The sequence below is a fragment of the Nymphalis io genome, chromosome 15 (assembly GCF_905147045.1).
Source record: "Nymphalis io chromosome 15, ilAglIoxx1.1, whole genome shotgun sequence".
In the NCBI taxonomy this organism is placed as follows: domain Eukaryota; kingdom Metazoa; phylum Arthropoda; class Insecta; order Lepidoptera; family Nymphalidae; genus Nymphalis; species Nymphalis io.
This window is the reverse complement of record NC_065902.1, coordinates 1,951,289-1,969,655: the sequence shown is the minus strand read 5'-3', so window position 1 is coordinate 1,969,655 and position 18,367 is coordinate 1,951,289. Positions and strand designations below refer to the sequence as shown.

General features: G+C 31.4%; 4 protein-coding genes across 5 annotated transcripts in view; 2 read left to right on the top strand and 2 right to left on the bottom strand.

Moving 5' to 3' along the window:
* Positions 1–9,516, top strand: part of LOC126773593 (venom carboxylesterase-6-like) — a 32,732-nt gene extending 23,216 nt beyond the window's left edge. The window contains exons 5-10 of the mRNA XM_050494565.1: positions 925–1,115; positions 2,913–3,081; positions 3,904–4,088; positions 4,657–4,807; positions 5,635–5,752; positions 8,169–9,516. Coding sequence (XP_050350522.1) covers positions 925–1,115; positions 2,913–3,081; positions 3,904–4,088; positions 4,657–4,807; positions 5,635–5,752; positions 8,169–8,364 — 1,010 coding nt within the window. The 3' untranslated portion in view covers positions 8,365–9,516. The remainder of the gene's footprint in view (positions 1–924; positions 1,116–2,912; positions 3,082–3,903; positions 4,089–4,656; positions 4,808–5,634; positions 5,753–8,168) is intronic.
* A 467-nt stretch (positions 9,517–9,983) lies between these two features.
* LOC126773604 (B-cell receptor-associated protein 31) lies at positions 9,984–11,500 on the bottom strand. Its single transcript, XM_050494582.1, has one exon. The coding sequence runs from the start codon at positions 11,336–11,338 to the stop codon at positions 10,670–10,672; it is 669 nt and encodes a 222-aa protein (XP_050350539.1). The 5' UTR covers positions 11,339–11,500; the 3' UTR covers positions 9,984–10,669.
* A 209-nt stretch (positions 11,501–11,709) lies between these two features.
* LOC126773603 (dynactin subunit 2) lies at positions 11,710–14,874 on the top strand. Its single transcript, XM_050494581.1, has 9 exons — positions 11,710–11,856; positions 11,933–12,135; positions 12,332–12,467; positions 12,591–12,697; positions 13,305–13,421; positions 13,562–13,637; positions 13,715–13,873; positions 13,952–14,048; positions 14,119–14,874. The coding sequence occupies exons 1-9, from the start codon at positions 11,821–11,823 to the stop codon at positions 14,298–14,300; spliced, it is 1,113 nt and encodes a 370-aa protein (XP_050350538.1). The 5' UTR covers positions 11,710–11,820; the 3' UTR covers positions 14,301–14,874.
* A 434-nt stretch (positions 14,875–15,308) lies between these two features.
* On the bottom strand, positions 15,309–17,097 carry LOC126773608 (60S ribosomal protein L27). Of its 2 annotated transcripts, none has more exons than XM_050494589.1 (3): positions 16,991–17,097; positions 16,428–16,657; positions 15,309–15,530 (listed from the first exon to the last, which is right to left on the bottom strand). In XM_050494589.1, exons 2-3 carry the CDS (start codon positions 16,644–16,646, stop codon positions 15,345–15,347), a joined length of 405 nt encoding a protein of 134 aa, XP_050350546.1. In that variant the 5' UTR covers positions 16,647–16,657; positions 16,991–17,097; the 3' UTR covers positions 15,309–15,344. The 2 variants fall into 2 exon arrangements, with proteins under 2 accessions (XP_050350546.1, XP_050350545.1); XM_050494588.1 differs by lacking the exon at positions 16,991–17,097 and adding an exon at positions 16,789–16,957.
* Between the last annotated feature and the right edge of the window lie 1,270 nt (positions 17,098–18,367).

Genomic DNA, 18,367 nt, shown 5'->3' with positions numbered 1-18,367 from the left:
CTCTGCTCAAGCGTCTAACAATCACCATAAACTTTACCTGCCTTACTTACCTTTAGCCACACTAATAAAATTTAAATCACAGAATGGTATGAATATATACAACGCATATATAAAAAATATCAAAAACTGGTAGAAGTCAAAATATTAGTATAACATATAATACTTTTACAAACAATTTGTTTTGTTTACAATACTAAAAAAATATTAAATTGTCCTGTCTTTATAAAAACGCTTGGAAATCCTAATCAAAAGGTGCACTGCCCTTAAGCCTTGAATAGCAGGAATGTAAATAGCAAACCTTTTATCCATTTACTTGAGAACTATTTAAATAATTACTTACTCTTATCTTGAAATAAACAACGCTAACGTTTAATCTAACATGCTTTATCACTAGATTATAATATTTAACTTCACTTACAAGTTTTGTATAATTAAGCGAGTCGTTGTATCTTATGTGTCATTTTATTAAAATTGTCAATTCACAAAATTATCATTTAATCTAAATTACATATATAATAAAAATAAATGTATAGTAAATACCAAGCGTCAATGGTGTACGGTCCGGCTCACGACGTTCATAGTCACAAGTTCGATTCTGGCCCCTTGTTGTCAATCAATAGTCGCCGTTTACAGAATGAGAAAATAGAAATATAAGTAATTCCTTGCAAACAGGCATTATTAGGTGGTATCCATTTAAAAAAAATGCATATTGTATTGTATGGTAGCGTGAGAACTCAAATGATTCTAATACTACTAATAAAGTTTTTATGTATGGATGTTTGTTACTCAATCACGAAAAACGTCTGAACGGATTTGTATAAAATTTAGAACAAACATAGCTTATTGACTGAAAACAACCGTGTAAATCGGCAGGCAGCAGGTTTTAAATAATAATAATGTTCAAGAATCTAAATGTTTCCTCAGGCACATTCCATCGAGGTATTGCCTTCAGTGGATCAGCCTTCGCGTCATGGACCCATGCATTGAAACCAGCGCAAAAAGCGAAGACTCTAGCCACCATTGTTGGTTGTCCTACAGGCAACAGTCGGGAGATGGCTGACTGTCTTAAATATCGACCAGGCGAAGTCATCGTTAATGCCCAAATAGAAATGATGGTGAGTGTAATACTGAAATTTGTCTTTTCTTTATTATTACTATAAAAAGCGACAGACGTTGTTCTTTCTATAAAAAGCTTTATTATTTGTTCCCTTAATAATCCAGTTAAAATGAATGTTCAGGTAACAAATAGGTACTAAATCATAGTGCTAAGACAAACTCCCAAAACGGAGCCCTTATAACTTATGAGGTCATCGTGACGTCAGAATGGCTAGACATATTTAATTTTTTTTTTTTTTATAGAATAGGAAGGCGGACGAGCATATGGGCCACCTGATGGTAAGTGGTCACCAACGCTCTTAGACATTGGCATTGTAAGAAATGTCAACCATCGCTTACATATCCAATGCGCCACCAACCTTGGGAACTAAGATTTTATGTCCCTTGTGCCTGTAATTACACTGGCTCACTCACCCTTCAAACCGGAACACAACAATATCAAGTATTGCTGTTTTGCGGTAGAATATCTGATGAGTGGGTGAATTTATTTGTTAATAACACAGGTAGCAACAATTTAAACAAAGGTATTAATAGTATTTATTATACTTCTCATTGTCATTCTAATGCATAATAGGTTGAACGCTATATAAACATATGACATATTTGATATATATATATATATATAGATCATATTATATATAAAAATAAAATAGTTAGGTGGACTGGCAAATGAGCCACCTGATGGTAAGTGGTCTCAACCAACCATAGACATTGGCTCTACAAGAAATATTAACCATTCCTTACATCGGCAATGGGGCTCCGACTTTGGGAACTAAGGTGATACGTCCCTTGTGCCTGTAGTTACACTGGCTCACTAATCTTAATAACTAGAATACAACAATACATTTAGTATTATTGTGTTCTATATCATCGTTGATACACAAAGCCCTACAATCAAGTGGTGACATGCTGTAGCGCTAACAAGTTACAACAAAATCAATAGTATAAATCGTCTACATGAAAAAATAGATGTACATATGTACTTTATTCTTTGTAATCGGTTAGAGGATAAATATGTCCATTAATCTCAAACAGATTTTTTCATATTATGTATAAAAAAAAACATTAAATTCTTATTTCTCATTAACAAATACTTCATTGCAAATTTGAAAACGTTCCAGTCTCTAGAACTTAAAGCCTAAATCTTTCAAGTACCAAATTCAATTTGCAGCCAAATGCTTGGACTGGGCGAAACTTTTGACGTAAGAAACTTGTTTAGTTTTAAACGACTTGAGAATATTTATTTTAGCTATAACTCTGCACTTTACTAAATAAATAATAAAAAATAAAGAAAACAATAAATTGAACCATAATTATAATTACAAAACTCTGTATAATAATAATATTAAGTTTTATTTCAGACAGTTATTTATACAAACCTAGTACACATACAAGATAAAATAAACGATATATAAGCGTGAAGTTAGTATTTGTTAATTTCCAAGCAGAATATATATAAATCTAATCGCATTTGATGATGACTCCTTAAATAAAAGGGTTAACTTACCTAAGTAAACGAGTACTTACTGAGTTTCTTGCCGGTTCTTCTCGTTGGAATCTACATTCCGAACCGGAGGTAGCTCATTTGATTCAATACTGTAACATTACGATTCAAAAGTGCTCTTAGAAGTCTACTTAAATAAAGAATTATTTGATTTGATTTTAACCCATAGCTGCCCCGCAACGATTCAGACAAAATGAAAAATTGTAGTCTACTACAATTTTTCGAAATGATGACCTAGATCCTAAATCTACACACTCCAAAACATTCTACGTATCCAAAAAAACTGTTACAGGATTGGAAAGTGCACATGTTCACGCCATTTACACCAACCATCGAGGCTCCCGGTACACGGGACCCATTCCTGAGTCATTACCCATACATAGCAAGCCAGGCTGGATACATGAAACCAGTTCCTCTCATCACCTCAGTCACGTCTGAGGAAGGATTGTATCCCGCTGCAGGTATAATTATGACTGAATGAATGAACGAATAATCAAAATGCATTATATTACCAAATGAATATTCGCACATGGATGAAATTAGATTATTTATTATTGAAAAGTCTTCTGTGTACTGAAGTGTTAATATAAAATTATTATTTTGAAACTGGATGAATTAAAAATAATCTATTACAATGCTCAAGATATAATGTAACAAACATTGTGTACGTTTATTTTTTATTAAATAGGCTTATGAAATAATTTGTACAATCCCAAATAGAAATTATATCCATTTAACAATATGGTAATTATTATCTTACTATTATGTAATATTTAATAATATATATATATTTTTGGTATATACTTTACTAACTTATATATAACTGGTTTTTTTATAGTAATGTTATAGTTAGGCGAACGAGTAAATGGGCCACCTGATGGTAAGTAGTCACCACTGCCCATAGACATTGGCGAGGTAAAAACTAATAACCATTCCTTACATCGCCAATGCGCTATCAATCATGAGAACTAATATTCTATGTCCCTCATGCCTGTAATTACATTGGCTCACTCACCCACCCTCACCCTTCAAACCGGAACGCAACAATACTAAGTATTGCTGCTTAGCGCAGAATACCTGATGTACAGTAACAGACTGTGAATGTCTCACTGCTGGGCTAAGGCCTCCTCTCCTTTTTTGAGGAGAAGGTATGGAGCTTATTCAATCACGCTGCTCCATTGCGGGTTGGTGGAATAAACATGTATTCGGGCGGGCCTGCACAAAGCTCTACCATCATTATAGTAATATTTTCTACAATTTCTCATCAAATTTTTATTTTTTAGCTTATCAAACGGATCCTACCCTTATACCGGAGTTAGAATCGAGATGGGAATACCTTGCTTCGAATATCTTTGAATACAACGACACCCTTCCAATGGAATTGAGATCTACCGTCGCGAGAAAGATCAAACAGCACTACTTGGGTGGCAAGCCTGTCAACCAAGATACTTTCCCACAGTTAGTTCAAGTATGTGAAATAATTGTAATATTTTTTTAATTTCTAAGTTTGCCTTCGCGCTGCAATTAAGTTTCGGTAATAGTTTATCTATGGTAATTAAGAAAAATAAAAAATGACGTTGAAAGATTTGATGTTTAGTTAAAAGCGATAAGGAATTGTGAAGGAAAGGACATGTGGAATAATAAACTTTAAATGTCCTTTCTTTGTTTACAGAGCGACTACAAGTTTATTCATTTGTAATCCAGATTCTTCCTTTATTGAAATAACAAAAGATTTTACATATGTATTTAGGAATTGACTTATATTGTAATTATATACAACTGCTACTACCTTAATATTTATACAATGATCAAGTCCTAATCTAGATAGACCTTTTAAATCCTTTTGAATTTTTATGTCCCTTAATTTTTAGAATTTATTAAAATCGCGTTAAATTACTTCATTTTGCTACATTTAGATACATACATACATATATCGATGAATGAAAAAAGAAGTAAAACGCTGTTTATGCACTGTTCTTTATAAAGAATAAATTAGCCCAATAGAACACTATACATATGTACAACGTTTTGTTCAGGCCCTCGGAGATCGTCTCTTCGTGGTGCACGTTGGAAAATTGGCTCAAATCCACGCCCAACGTTCTCACCAGCCAACTTACTTGTACCGTTATTCGTATCGTGGACAATACAGTTTGTCAAATTTAATGGCCAACAACGATAATAACTACGGTAAGATAATATTTTTAATTACTATATATACAGTTCTACATATAAATAAAATAATTGTATTAACGAATATGGATAGGCTTGAAATTATATCGAAAATTTTAGAAAATGACCTATATTTTGCCTTTAAAAGTCTTCTCATAGCCTTAAGGCCGTTTTCTAATTTGAAATTATTCCATTATATAAAAAGTTGTAAATGACGTTTTATCTTAAGACACTATTAATCCACACAAAACTCGGCCTTAAACACATGGGACACGTGTCATTTTCGTCCGCAATGGCCTAAGAAAAGTTTATCCCCGTGTTACACTTTGAAACTTTGGAGACATTATAATAAATATTTTATAAATAAACGTTATAAATTGATCTTGTTATATCTTATTCACTGAGCCAGTGGTAACATTGAACTTATCTTGGTTCGATCTGGGCAATTAAGTACTTATTAATTGCTTCATTTATGTTTAACTCATCTTGCACTCACTAATGAAAGTAAACCTGCGTGTCAAATTAATTTTAGCCGTACCTATATTTGACAACCTGCATTGGATATTCGTGATGATGAACTGTAAAGTCGAAACTTTCACCTTCAGAAGTTTTTAAAAAGTAAAGTGTCTTATGATGAAATATAAACTGAATGAAATGAAATTTAATATGAAATATAAAAAATAATAAACTAATTTAATTGTAAACTTAATAATTTTCAAGTAAATTAAAAAAAAAAACAGAGAAACTGTTAATTATTTTTTATTAATCATTAAAACAGACAGATGATGTTGCGGCACGAAACGAGCGAATTATGTAAATGTTTTTTTTTTTCGTTTTTGACAAAGGTGTGAGCCATGCGGATGACGTATTAGCAGTTTTCATGTATATACTCAGCGAGAACAATGACGACGCCAACATGAGGAACAAACTTATTGACATCATCTACAGTTACATGACAACAGGGTAATTTATTTTTATCTTAAAACCTAAAGAATCGTGACGGTCCCATTTTTAGATACGTGGACTGCTGGATCAGATCCCATGATAGCGAGTTCTCATCCGGGCTTTCACGTGCTTGATTTGTGTTTGGAATGGAAACTTGAATATGGCGAATGAAATTGTTATATTATGTGTGAGGTGATGAAATAACGTTAAGGAATATGCTACAGATATTTTCTTTAACAGACTTTTGTCCGGAATGATAAATTGATAAATGTGTAGAATTATATTTTGCTTATGAAACATACAGGCGGACTGGCAAATACGCCACTTAATGGTAAGTGGTTACCAATGCCCATAGACAATGGCGCCACCGACCATGGAAACTAAGATGTTACGTCTGTAATTATACGGGCTCACTCACCCCTGAAACCGAAACACAATAATACCGATTTCGGCCACGGCGGCCAATCTCAAGAGAGATAGCCAACTACGCAGGAGATATTATAGTGCACAAGTGTGTGCGCAAACACAGGTGCACTATCTATTCCCTAACTCTCATAATACGATGGGACGCCAATCCGACACGATCGGAAAGAGTTCAGGCGCAGAACCAACGGCTTTACGTGCTTTCCGAGACACGCAAGTGTACACACTTCCAACTTCCAGACTCCGAGCTGCTACTGAGAATTTTCTGACAGAAAAAACTCAATAACTTTTTATAGGTCCGACCCGAAAATTGACCCTCCGGTTCTGCGGCCTTACATCAAGCCACAAGAACAACAAGGCAGTTTATCTTTATAATATTAGTATAGACGAATGTAAATCAAGTCAAACATACCCTTCGTGATATTTACGACAAACTTTTATATATTATAATTAATGCATGTCGTCATTACAATGTTTTCTTGCCTAATGACTTTAGCTGTATTATACAACTACGTGTCACACCGAGTATTCTTTATAAAAGAGATAATAAATTTAAAGGTAGATAATTTGAATTTCAATATACAATCATCCAACATTTTATTTTATATTATATTAATTATACACGTTAATAAATTAATTAATATCAATTTTAAACTCCATCCGTTGCATATTATATATCTTAATTATTAGAAATTGTTTTATTATCGAGTATACATTAGATTCATACTGAAAACGTCTTTTATTGAACGTATAGGTTTTTTTTATGTACATATATGTTCACGCATTTCTCATAAACGTGCGAATGAGTTTGGATAATTTAAACAGTAACTATTGTATTATGTGTGTCTTACACATATCCCAAGATACAGACTACAACAATAGATACAACAACCATTTCATTAGGTTATAAATTTCGTGTGATCGCCGTTAAAAACTGATAATTTTAATTTCTATAGATTCGTTTTCAGACGCCAAGCGGTATCTAAATATAAATCCATTTTGCTTTAAAGATTCGGTGTATGAAATATAGGTACATTTGATATTTGTAGCACACTCGTCCCACCTACGTGCCAATTCTATTGTGTTAAGCTACTCTGAGATATGCACGGACCACTACATATGTACCTACACTCATATATATTCTTAAACTGATATTTACTATGCCTCCGGGACAAGTTCTAGTATTAGCTTGAATCCAATTTATCGCTGCACTAGTAAAACATACAACAATAGTTGTTGTAAATAATAATATTGAAATAAATTCATAAGTACCCATATCTAAATTGAAACCATATGTAATTTATATTCCAACTGTACGTAAAAATAAAGTTTGAATATATTAAGTATATAATATATATTTTATTCTAGTAGAATCATTCATTTACAATTTCATTTCACTGTAATATTTTACTGGTGGTAGGGCTTTGTGCAAGCTCATCTGGGTAGGTACCACCCACTCATCAGATATTCTACCGCAAAACAGCAATACTTGATATTGTTGTGTTCCGGTTTGAAGGGTGAGTGAGCCAGTGTAATTACAGGCACAAGGGACATAAAATCTTAGTTAGTTGGTGGCGCATTGGATATGTAAGCGATGGTTGACATTTCTTACAATGCCAATGTCTAAGAGCGTTGGTGACCACTTACCATCAGGTGGCCCATAAGCTCGTCCGCCTTCCTATTCTATAAAAAAAAAAAAAATCAGGATGTAATAATATTGTAAAATATTCATATTTTCTACTCTTTATATATCTATTAATTTAACTGCGATGGCTAGTATGAATTTACAAAAATATCAAGACTTATTTCTCATTGGTCTTTATACATTCACTATGACAATAGTTAATTACCATTTCACAATTCTATAAATAATAATCATTCACTGTAGCAAATACCTAAATACTGTGAAGACATATATTAGTATTTTTATATTATAATATTTAGTAAATTCCCTAACATACATACTCCCCTAATATATCGGTACTTAATTATAGTACTTATATGCTTACAGAGTACCAAAAATAGCGAACGGACCAGAATGGTTACAAGTGAAGCCAGGCGCACCTGAATTGAACTACCTCGAAATAGCCGGACCGAACAAAATAGAAATGAAGACGAGCTCCGATTTCGGTCAAACTAAATTCTGGGACAGTCTTGGATTTGTCGAGAATGAAATGTTCGATGCTAATATTAAAGATGAATTGTAGTGTAAACTCCTTTTACAGAAAAGAGCATCTTTTAATTTTTATTTCCAAAACATTGTTTATTAATAATTCTAATAGATTATTATATACATTTAATACATCAATAAACTAAGTTTTATTTGCTAAATTTGAACCACATTTGGCATATTTGCCGAGCAAGCATGCTTTTAGCGAGCTCGTACTAAACGATACCACATGCATAGACTTGAAAAAGCACGGTAATGCGAGACAATAAGCTTTGATTTATAATAGTTATGTCGCAGAAAATGCGTTCCTTAACCTACTTATTGCACGTCCTTATTCGCTTTGACACAATCAAGGATAAATCTAACAGTTTATTCATTTTAGATTTTATTCCAATGTCGTAATTAGCAACTTAAAATCAGAAAATGATTCGCTATGCCAGATCTGCTTAGAGTATAGATCCGAATTCGGCTTCATTTGATGCCGCACAATAAAATTTTCAATTAATTACTTTATACATAAATATATAGTATATTAGAAAACATAGGTACATAAAAAAATATTATATAGAGCGAAATATTATATTTGTATGTTAATGTTGTCTCGACAGTGCTCGACATTTAATTAAAACAAAATTAGAAAGCTGATATTAAATTTGGAAGAAATTGGAGGACACGATGTAATGTGGAAAATGCGTCTTTATTTCTTCCCACTACCTCTACACTGCATGTTTAATAATTATAAAGGAAAATTTATTAAATAATACATTTCGGGTAGCTAAAGATTTAAATAGCTGGTCTAGCTCGTATTTCAACAATAAAATAGAATAAATATTAAAAAACAAGAAAATCTTTAAAGCCACAAGAATAGATAGACATACACAAATTGCTCATTGAAAATTATGAAATAGTTAATTGCAAATAGAATAATTAGCAGTACAGAAAGAGTATGTATGTAATCTTTATACAGAAGACTTTCACATTACTGTTTTCAAAGTGTTACCTCATATTAAATAAACTGTATTTTCTTTAAAAAAATTATTTCATGCATTACCATTATCACTAATAATTGTTACTGTGTAATAGTGTGTGGAAAGAATAATCAATGTCACGAAATTGTTCTCTTATCTTAATTTTTTTTTTGTCATAATTTTGACAGATTTTTTGACACAAAATTAAATTTTTTAGAATATTCATTAGTTTTTTTTATGCACATCAATCAATAAAACTAAAATTTGATTAAAAATATTTTATTATCATCGATCAAAAACCTAATCAACACCTAAAAAGAAACCTTAAAAACTTTTCCATGCAAGTAAAATACAATTTTAAGGATCAAGACAGTATAATATCAATAAGTTTTTATGAAAAACAAATATCAGTCAAATATTTCTATAGGTGTTCCAATATAACATGAATTTATAGTATCTATTTATAAACTCAATCAGTTGTATGTAAGATAGGAAAATTATAAGTATTAATTTTAAAATATGATATAACTTTAATTGCTTTTTTCTTTACAATGAAAGGGACTGGACTGATAACTATTTGGTAAAAGGCATTTAAGCTATCTTGTATATAATATATGGTTACCCTTAAATGCAAAGTGGAGAAGTTAAAGTCTCTCTATTATAAATTGACCAGATTAAAAAATCACTCTATTCATTTGCCTCTAATTTTTTATTTATGTTATACATTGTTTAGAGGATATTTTTTTTTTGTTTTTAAGCAATCATTCCAGGTAATAACTACTGGAATTTTATGTACAAGACACAACATTGTCTTTTACATACTCTGTGGAGACTTTCTGTAAATTAATATTATTGATGTTGCCATATTAATCCTACCTATTTTAAATCAACAATAAAATGCACCTTTACAATATTAAAAATATTATTTTATTAAACCTCCAGATATATTTTATGTACAACAACAGTTAAGTAAAAAAACATACAATAGTTTAGGATTATATTTAAATGTGAAAAAGCAAACATTAAAACAATCCTTACTCACAAAAATAATATCAAACACGCTTAAATAAAAAAATGCCACAATGCTAAAGCAAACAGAAAACAAATCAGACTTTTTTTTTACAAGACTAATATTTAGTTCAAGCGAATAATGTCTTTTAAAGAGATAAATAACATACCATTACCATATTCAAAATTACACAATAATATTTGAAAAGATATTAATTTATACAAAAAAGATTTCTTCAAGGCCCATGTCGAATCACAGCGCTTTATCAGTGATTATATTTAGATGTTACAATGCAAGAATATAAGGTTTAGAAAAATAGTAATTACTACTTATTAATATGATAAATGATTATTCCATTAATGGTTTTAATCATCCTTTTTGTCACCACCTGCTACTGTGATTTTCTTCTGCAACTTGCTGTGTTCCTCAGTGAGCCTGTCATATTCACGATTGAGGCTCTCAGCTTGTGACTTCACAGCCTCTTTGTCTTTCTTCTCTTTAGCCAACTCTTTCTCTAGAATAAGAATCTGACCCCTTAAATCTTCAATGTCTTTCTTTGCTACTTCGTCACCAGCGCCTTGCTTTTCAAGGAGCGTCTTAGCCGCGACAGTTGCACTTTGAGCCTGTCGGAAGTTTGCCTCAGACTGAGCGTATAAGCCAGCCAACTCACAGATCATTTGGATAAGACGACGGATGACAACTAGGAGAAATAGCGCAATACCTGAGATATAGAAGTTCCTTTGAGCGCGGAACAGGCGCATGTTACCTTGCATTTCTGCGTCCAGGTGCTGATGATCCGTCGACTCAATGTTAGAGTATTTCTGCATCTCGCGAATAGCATCAAGAAGACATAATATCAAAACACCAATCAGCACGACAAAATAAATTGATGCTTGTCCACTTATATAAGCTAAAAACTTCGATTTGAAGAATTTGTTCCATCTTGCAGGACTTGCTATCGGCAAAGTCAATAATAGCACAAATGCTATTTCTGCGTACAAAAACGTAGCAATAATGGTCCACTGGAGACTCATGGTGATATTCTAATGAGTTTAAGCCTCGAACAGATTTATAAATGAGCACTTCTGACGAAAAAGTTAATAACAATGCGGCAATACAACTTCGAGAATATCGGTGACTCAACACAGAGCAAAGTCAAACTTGTCAACTTGTTAACATGACGTGTACTTACTTGAAACCTAACCGGCAATATAAAAGAGGTAAAAGCACTTAACTGCATACGTCACATACGCGAGTGAAGGCGTTTAGATCTGTATAAGTTTTCAAAAGTATTACATAAAAGTATTAATATTATATATATAAATAAAAACATAACTTATAAAAAGTTTCACGTGAAATGAAATAAATTTGTCAAGTTGACAAGTGACGTTTTACTAGTCACTGCAGTTTCTGACGAATCTGACGTCATCTTTACTAAATAAAGATATACATTGTAGAAATATAAGAGAAAAAGAAATAAAACAGGATTGTATCTACATCTTATTACCATTACAAAATGGCAGATCCAAAATATGAAAACCTTCCCGGCATCGTAAGTTTAAGTGAGCTGTACATTTTCAGATTATTGATTTTGCTAGCATTGGTTGATTAAACCACTACATTTCCAGGCTTACGACCAACCCGATATTTATGAAACCGGTGATTTGCCCGAAGCTGATCAACCTGAACCATACGAAGAAGAAGACAATGAAAGCATTGAACAATTACATCTCTCAGTGAAAGATTCGTTCAATAAGTTTAAAGGGAAGTTTCTTACGGGGAATGTTGATTTTTCCGATAGATTAAGCAGAAAAAATCGTATCGGTTATAGGTAATTAAAAATCTAAAGCTATTTATCAAATTTGTCACAAAGTTGTTCTTTACTGGATAAAAATGAAACCATATTTTTTAAAAATTAAAAAATAGTAAGATTAATAGAAAAATGCATTACCTGTAAACTTATTTAAGAATATACAATATCAATCATATATACGTAAATAGTTTTTAAATAATGGATGTCTAATCAGGTCTGGTGAATGGGAACTGGCTGCCGAGGGTGAGCCTGAAACAACATTGGAACGCTACAATAGACTTCGCTGTGAGTTTTCCGAGTTGCTAGAACAAATAGCAGAACAACAAAACAAAGCTACAGAAAGTGAAAAGGTATGCAATGTTTTTTTTTAATATTTCTTTTAAATCCAAAACTCTCCAAAGTTCTAAGTAAAGCCCGAAACCAATCTTTTTACTCTTATAAATAAAATAATTGTAAAATTTATACTTTTATAGGAAGAGCATTCAAAATTGGCATCTCAAATAAACACAACAAAGAAACTCCTAGAAGAACTGAAGCTGGAAGAAGGAGAACAAGTCGATCCTAAGGCTGAAAAATTAAGGTAAGTTATTTATTACTTGAATTCTAATCAACAATAAAATGCACCTTTACTTCAAATATTTCATATAATAGACCATATCATACTAAGAAACACTTCTCAAGCGAATGTATTATATTTAATCTAATGATATGGTATGTTACTTTATTCTTTACTAATATTAAAAATTTGTTGAGTAAAAAACTCAGATTCAACCAATAAAAAAAAATATATGTGTTTGTTATATATTAAGGAGGAAAGGTTATATATTATATAACATTAATTCACACCTTAAAGAGCCAGATCATTAATGCTTAACAAATTCAAAACTGAAAGGCAACATTAGATTGTATAATAAAAATCTGTATACAATAAATTTATTTCTATTTTTTAAGAATACTAGTTGCTTACTCCAACTTCATCTGTATCATCTTTTTTGAATTCATCCTTTATTTTATAAATTCTTCTCGTTCATTTATTTTTTCATCACCTACTTGTAAGCTATAGAACCCACAAAAAAATACTGTCATAGTATATTTGCCCATTATGACTGAGTTCTCATAAAAGTTGACCCAACAGCTATATGTAACATACATATAGATTACACAGGAGCTTACTTATTTGTTGACAGTGAGTACCTGAGCACAAATGGCAAGAAGAAACAGGGTGAAGTTGTAATCGCCCATCTGAAACTTAAGCCAGAGGTCACCCTTGCACAAACCACCAGGGTAGCACAATTAGAACACAGGTAACTAATAACATAAATCAAGGATTTGTTAATCTCTAATCCTTATGTTATTAGAATAAGCTATATATAAAATCATGCTAAGTAACATGTAATGCGGCTTAAGCTATGGTTTCTTTTTTATAAATCTTATTTTTATTCAGATTACATAAGCTTGAACAAGCGGCTGGTGTGAGGGATGAAGAAGCATTCCGCAGGTTGCAGGCTGCAACAGGAGAGGTAAATATTTTTTGAGTAGTATTTAAAATTAATAGCATGTGAGTGTTGTTTATTTCTAAATATATATTTTTATATAGGCAACATTATGTGGAGCGGCAGCAACTTTAGCTAATCAAGCTACTTTACTTCGCCCTATGGATTTAGCTGCGGCTGAAGCTAGAGTCACGTCACTCCTTACTAATGTAGAAGCCTTGAAGGCTGCTGTTAAACCAGCTGAACCGGAAGTCGAAGCCAAGGTAAACATTTACACTAACTGCACTTTAATATAACTTTATTGTTTAATTTTAATGTTTACCATGTTTTATGCACTTTAGGTAAAGGAATTACATAAACTATTGAAACAAATAGATGGTGTATCACATTCCGAAATCTTAGAGCGAATGGAGGCACTTGAAGCTCTCCATAATCAAGGTAATTATTTAAAAATCATAACTTATTTTGTATTCATTTATCTTATTATAAATGTGACCATTTTTTTCAGCAAGTAACTTTGGAAAGTCATTAACAGAGTTAGAAACACTACAAAGCACTATAGCCAGTGGTGTTCAAAATAATAAAGAGCTACTCCAAGGAGTCCAAGAAGTATTCGCTCATAATATTGACAGTCTTCAAAAAGAAATAAAAAAGTTGGATGGGAGAATCAGTAAACTAGCTACTGCATGATGATACAAAAATGTTTAGATGTGCTTAAAATTGATTTTTTATCTGTAGTGAGGGCTGCAATGAATAAAGTTATTGATATTATATTAACATAGGAACATAAAGAGTAATTTGGTGAGCGTAAGCATTAAGAGACGAATATACCAGTTACAATCGCTATCCTTGATCGCGCCTATTCCACCTTGCGTTGCGCTGTGGAAAGTTCATTTTATAAAAAAAAAATTAAATAAATGATTTGTATTGTGTCATATTTTAAACACTTATAATATTATTATATTACGTTAAAAACTTGATTTGTAGCTGCTGTTTCCATTGTCAAATTGACTCCCGTTGGTTGTTAATCATGCTTTGAAAGGCATTATTTGGATACTATTATATACATCTCAAATGACTTCCATTCCACAATTTAAAATTTACTTGTAATCTCACATTTTATACTTCTTAAATAACCACAGAATTCATTTATTATATTATTGTATATATGCCCTTGTGATGAATATAACCAGTATTCGTTAAAGGGCATTAGGTAGACTGCTTAAATAATTAATTTATTAAAAAATAAAGCAATTATTTCAAATGATAAACTTTTATTTACATACCCTAATATAACTACTTATAAAAGTACCTAATCAAAAAAAACATTGTCCTGAAAGGTTTTTTTTTTGTTGCAAAATATTCGAAGTTAATATCTAATATTTATTTCGAATATTTTGTGACAAAAGTACAACCTATCAGGACAAGGTCCTAAAGTTGAGTCAAATGACTGAATTTTGTTTCAAGATCTAAATTTTCGTTTCAGTTTGGTTAGTCTTGTTTTAATTTTGTTTGTTAATTAATTCTTGTTATGAACTGTAAATTTAAACATTTTTTAAAACTTATATTGTTGTGTGTACTTCTATTGGGGTTCCATCTGAATAAATAAATAAATGACAAAAGTTGCTAAGTTAACTGAAGATTATGCAATTAACCGAAGATATTTTTAAGGAGAATTTAAAATAAAACGAAGCGAAATTGCTTTTTGTAGTGTTTATTTTAAATGTAAGTTACTTAGAACCTAAGCTTCTGGAAGAACCATTTGTTCTTGCCACTCTTGTATCTTTCCTCAAAGCGGACTCGTGTGTTGAAACGGAGCTTCTTGCACTTTGCGGGATCCTTCAAGTCCTTTGCACTGAACTTCTCAAAGCTGAAGTCAACTGAGTAACGCGTTGGCATAAGGTGGTTGTAGTTGACAACCTGAAAGATAAATTTAATAATAGTTTCAACTATTTGTTATAAAAATACATAAGCAACTTCATTATAATATATGTTATATTATATTGGAATGAACTGGATTGGATTCAGTTCATTCCAGTGCCGGTTTAGATTTTTCCAGTAAGCAATCCAGTACTGGACTAGATCGCAGGACTGGAATAATGTAAACCAGGCATTATTCAAGGATTCTTATTTATTCATTCAAAACTCTCTTTTTAATAAATAAAAAATTTGGTGAACAAATGAATAGTGACTGTTCATGCTTATTAAAAAAAAATGGCTCGAAGACATAAGTTATTATAATATATATGATATTTTTTAATTATTGAAGAAACACGTAAATTTGTATACAAATGGATAATTTGATAGTTAGGCAAAAGATTTATTGTAATCTGTAATAAATATAAGTAATTGCTTACAATTTCAATGCCCAAGAACCATGGGGATAAATTAAGTAAAAGTATGTGTAGATGATACATAATATTAAAAGTATTTCATAAATTCTATATTGATATTAAACCGATTATTAATGTTTGTGAGTTGATTTAATTGTGTTTTTCTACATATGAGCTATTACTATTTCGATACAAACTATACACAGTGTCTTACAACAGAAACAGTTAAAAGAACTGAAAAATGCAGAAGTTATTTGGTGTTATAATATATATGAAACAGAAAATGAAAGGAAAAGTTAATTAATAACTGACATACTTTTTCATTTTATTTCATTTGTCATAATTAAAATATTATAGATAGATATATACATACATAGATACTGCATCTATAGTTTTTGGGAAAATTGAAATTTCGCTTATTCTGCTTGACCTTTAACAATATTGACAAGTTATAAGTCATAACATAACCTGAAAACTGTCTTACCTTAACGAAGGGCTTGACTTTGGAGCGCTTGTGGATTTTGTTTTTGCCCATTCGCTTGTGCACTTTGCGGGGATACCTGTCGATGCCGGCGACGATAGCGTGACCGTAGGGTTTGTCTGATGTGCCCTCGTCGTAGTTTTTCACGACAATCGCCTTACGGCCTGCGTATCGGCCGCTGAGGACCAGCACCACTTTACCCGGTTTCATAATCTTACCCATGTTGGGTATATCTGTAAACGAAAACTAACCTTCAATTGAATGTTTCCATAAAACAATTTTGTGTATGCTTTAAACACATGCAACAGCTTATAGAAATATGAAAGTTGTATTAAATTCTCTTGAACTCTAATATTTTATTTACATTGTTATTTATGTTATTGGTTATTTGGTGAACAGTTTGAAGTAAGTTTTTCTCAATATTGTTCAGCGTACGCTTAAAAATATCTACACGACATCACAAAATGAATCACAAATACATTGCTGGTAAAATATAAATTTTGTATTTCACTCTTTTTCACAGATTTATTTGGATTTATATTTTCAAATAGATGTATTAAACTCACACTCTTAACCCGTCGACAAGAAAAGACCACAGAAAAAGAAAAAATTACAGATTATAACTTGACATTGACATTTGAATATTATAGTTGCACTAGTGTAGCCATATTCAATTTCTTGTAATTCTTTTATACAATTTTACCGAAAATGTAAAGAGTTTAAAATGTAAAAATAGCGAGTTTAAATTATAATACAAAAGGGTTAATTTTAAAATTAATCACATTGAACTTGCAACACCATTAGTCATATTTAGAATTAGTTGTTGACTGTTATATTCCCAAATTAGTAATAATTTTATTTGCAACATAAACCATTTTTTAAATCGTTCCTAAATAATGTCACATAAATGTAAACCTTCTCGTTTTTTTGACTATTTGTCATTTTTTTATTCGGCGTAATCTTTAGATTTGAGAGAACATCTACAAAAAAAACCTAAAAGACGATGTAATATATATGTAATATGTGATAATTATCACCTTTACTAAAGATTAACTTTTGGTTGGGGTAGTTTAAAAAAAAAAGTCGAGATGGCCCAGTGGTAAGAACGCGTGAATCTTAACCGATGAACATTGGTTGAAACCCGGGCAAGCACCTCTGAATTTTCATGTGCTTAATTTCTGTTTATAATTCATCGTGAGCAAACCTGCATGTGTTTAATTTCATCAAAATTCTGCCACATGTGTATTTCACCAAGCCGCATTAGAGCAGCGTGATGGAATAACCTCTAAACGTCAAAAAGGGAGAGGAGGCCTTAGACTAGCAGTGGGACATTTACAGGCTGTTACTGGGGTAGTTTTATAAACTCTTGGCTTAGTCGTATTGGAAATTTGTGTTGTTACTCTATACTGCTGGAAACACGATGGTTCAGATTTTTTTCGTTTTTTTCTGTCATCATTAACATTTGGCTTTTTACATGTTGTATCACTTTAAACCTTCATCTTTTAAAATTAACTTTTTTTTCATAAACTATGGAAACAAAGTTAATTTTAATCATAAATAATTATCATTTTATTATTGCCTTAAGTGAAAACTTATAACTTATGCTACACAAAAAATGAATGCTGTAATGCTATATGTAAACAAGCTGAAGGAAATTTGAATACCATAACTGTTGAGATATTTGTCTTCATACTATGGAAAAGGAAAATAAATTTCAGGATAGACGAGGTTTCAAATACAATATCAGAACGAAACATTATAAGCACTAACATAAATTGATTATCCTATGAAAGCGAGGAAGAGGATAAATAGGAAATGTCTGGAGTTGATGAAATTCATTATTAAAAATTACGCTTTAAATTAATTACACGATTAACATGACGTATAATAAATCATAGCAACAGCAGATAGATAAACGATTAAAAGTTGTTTCTTTTATCTAT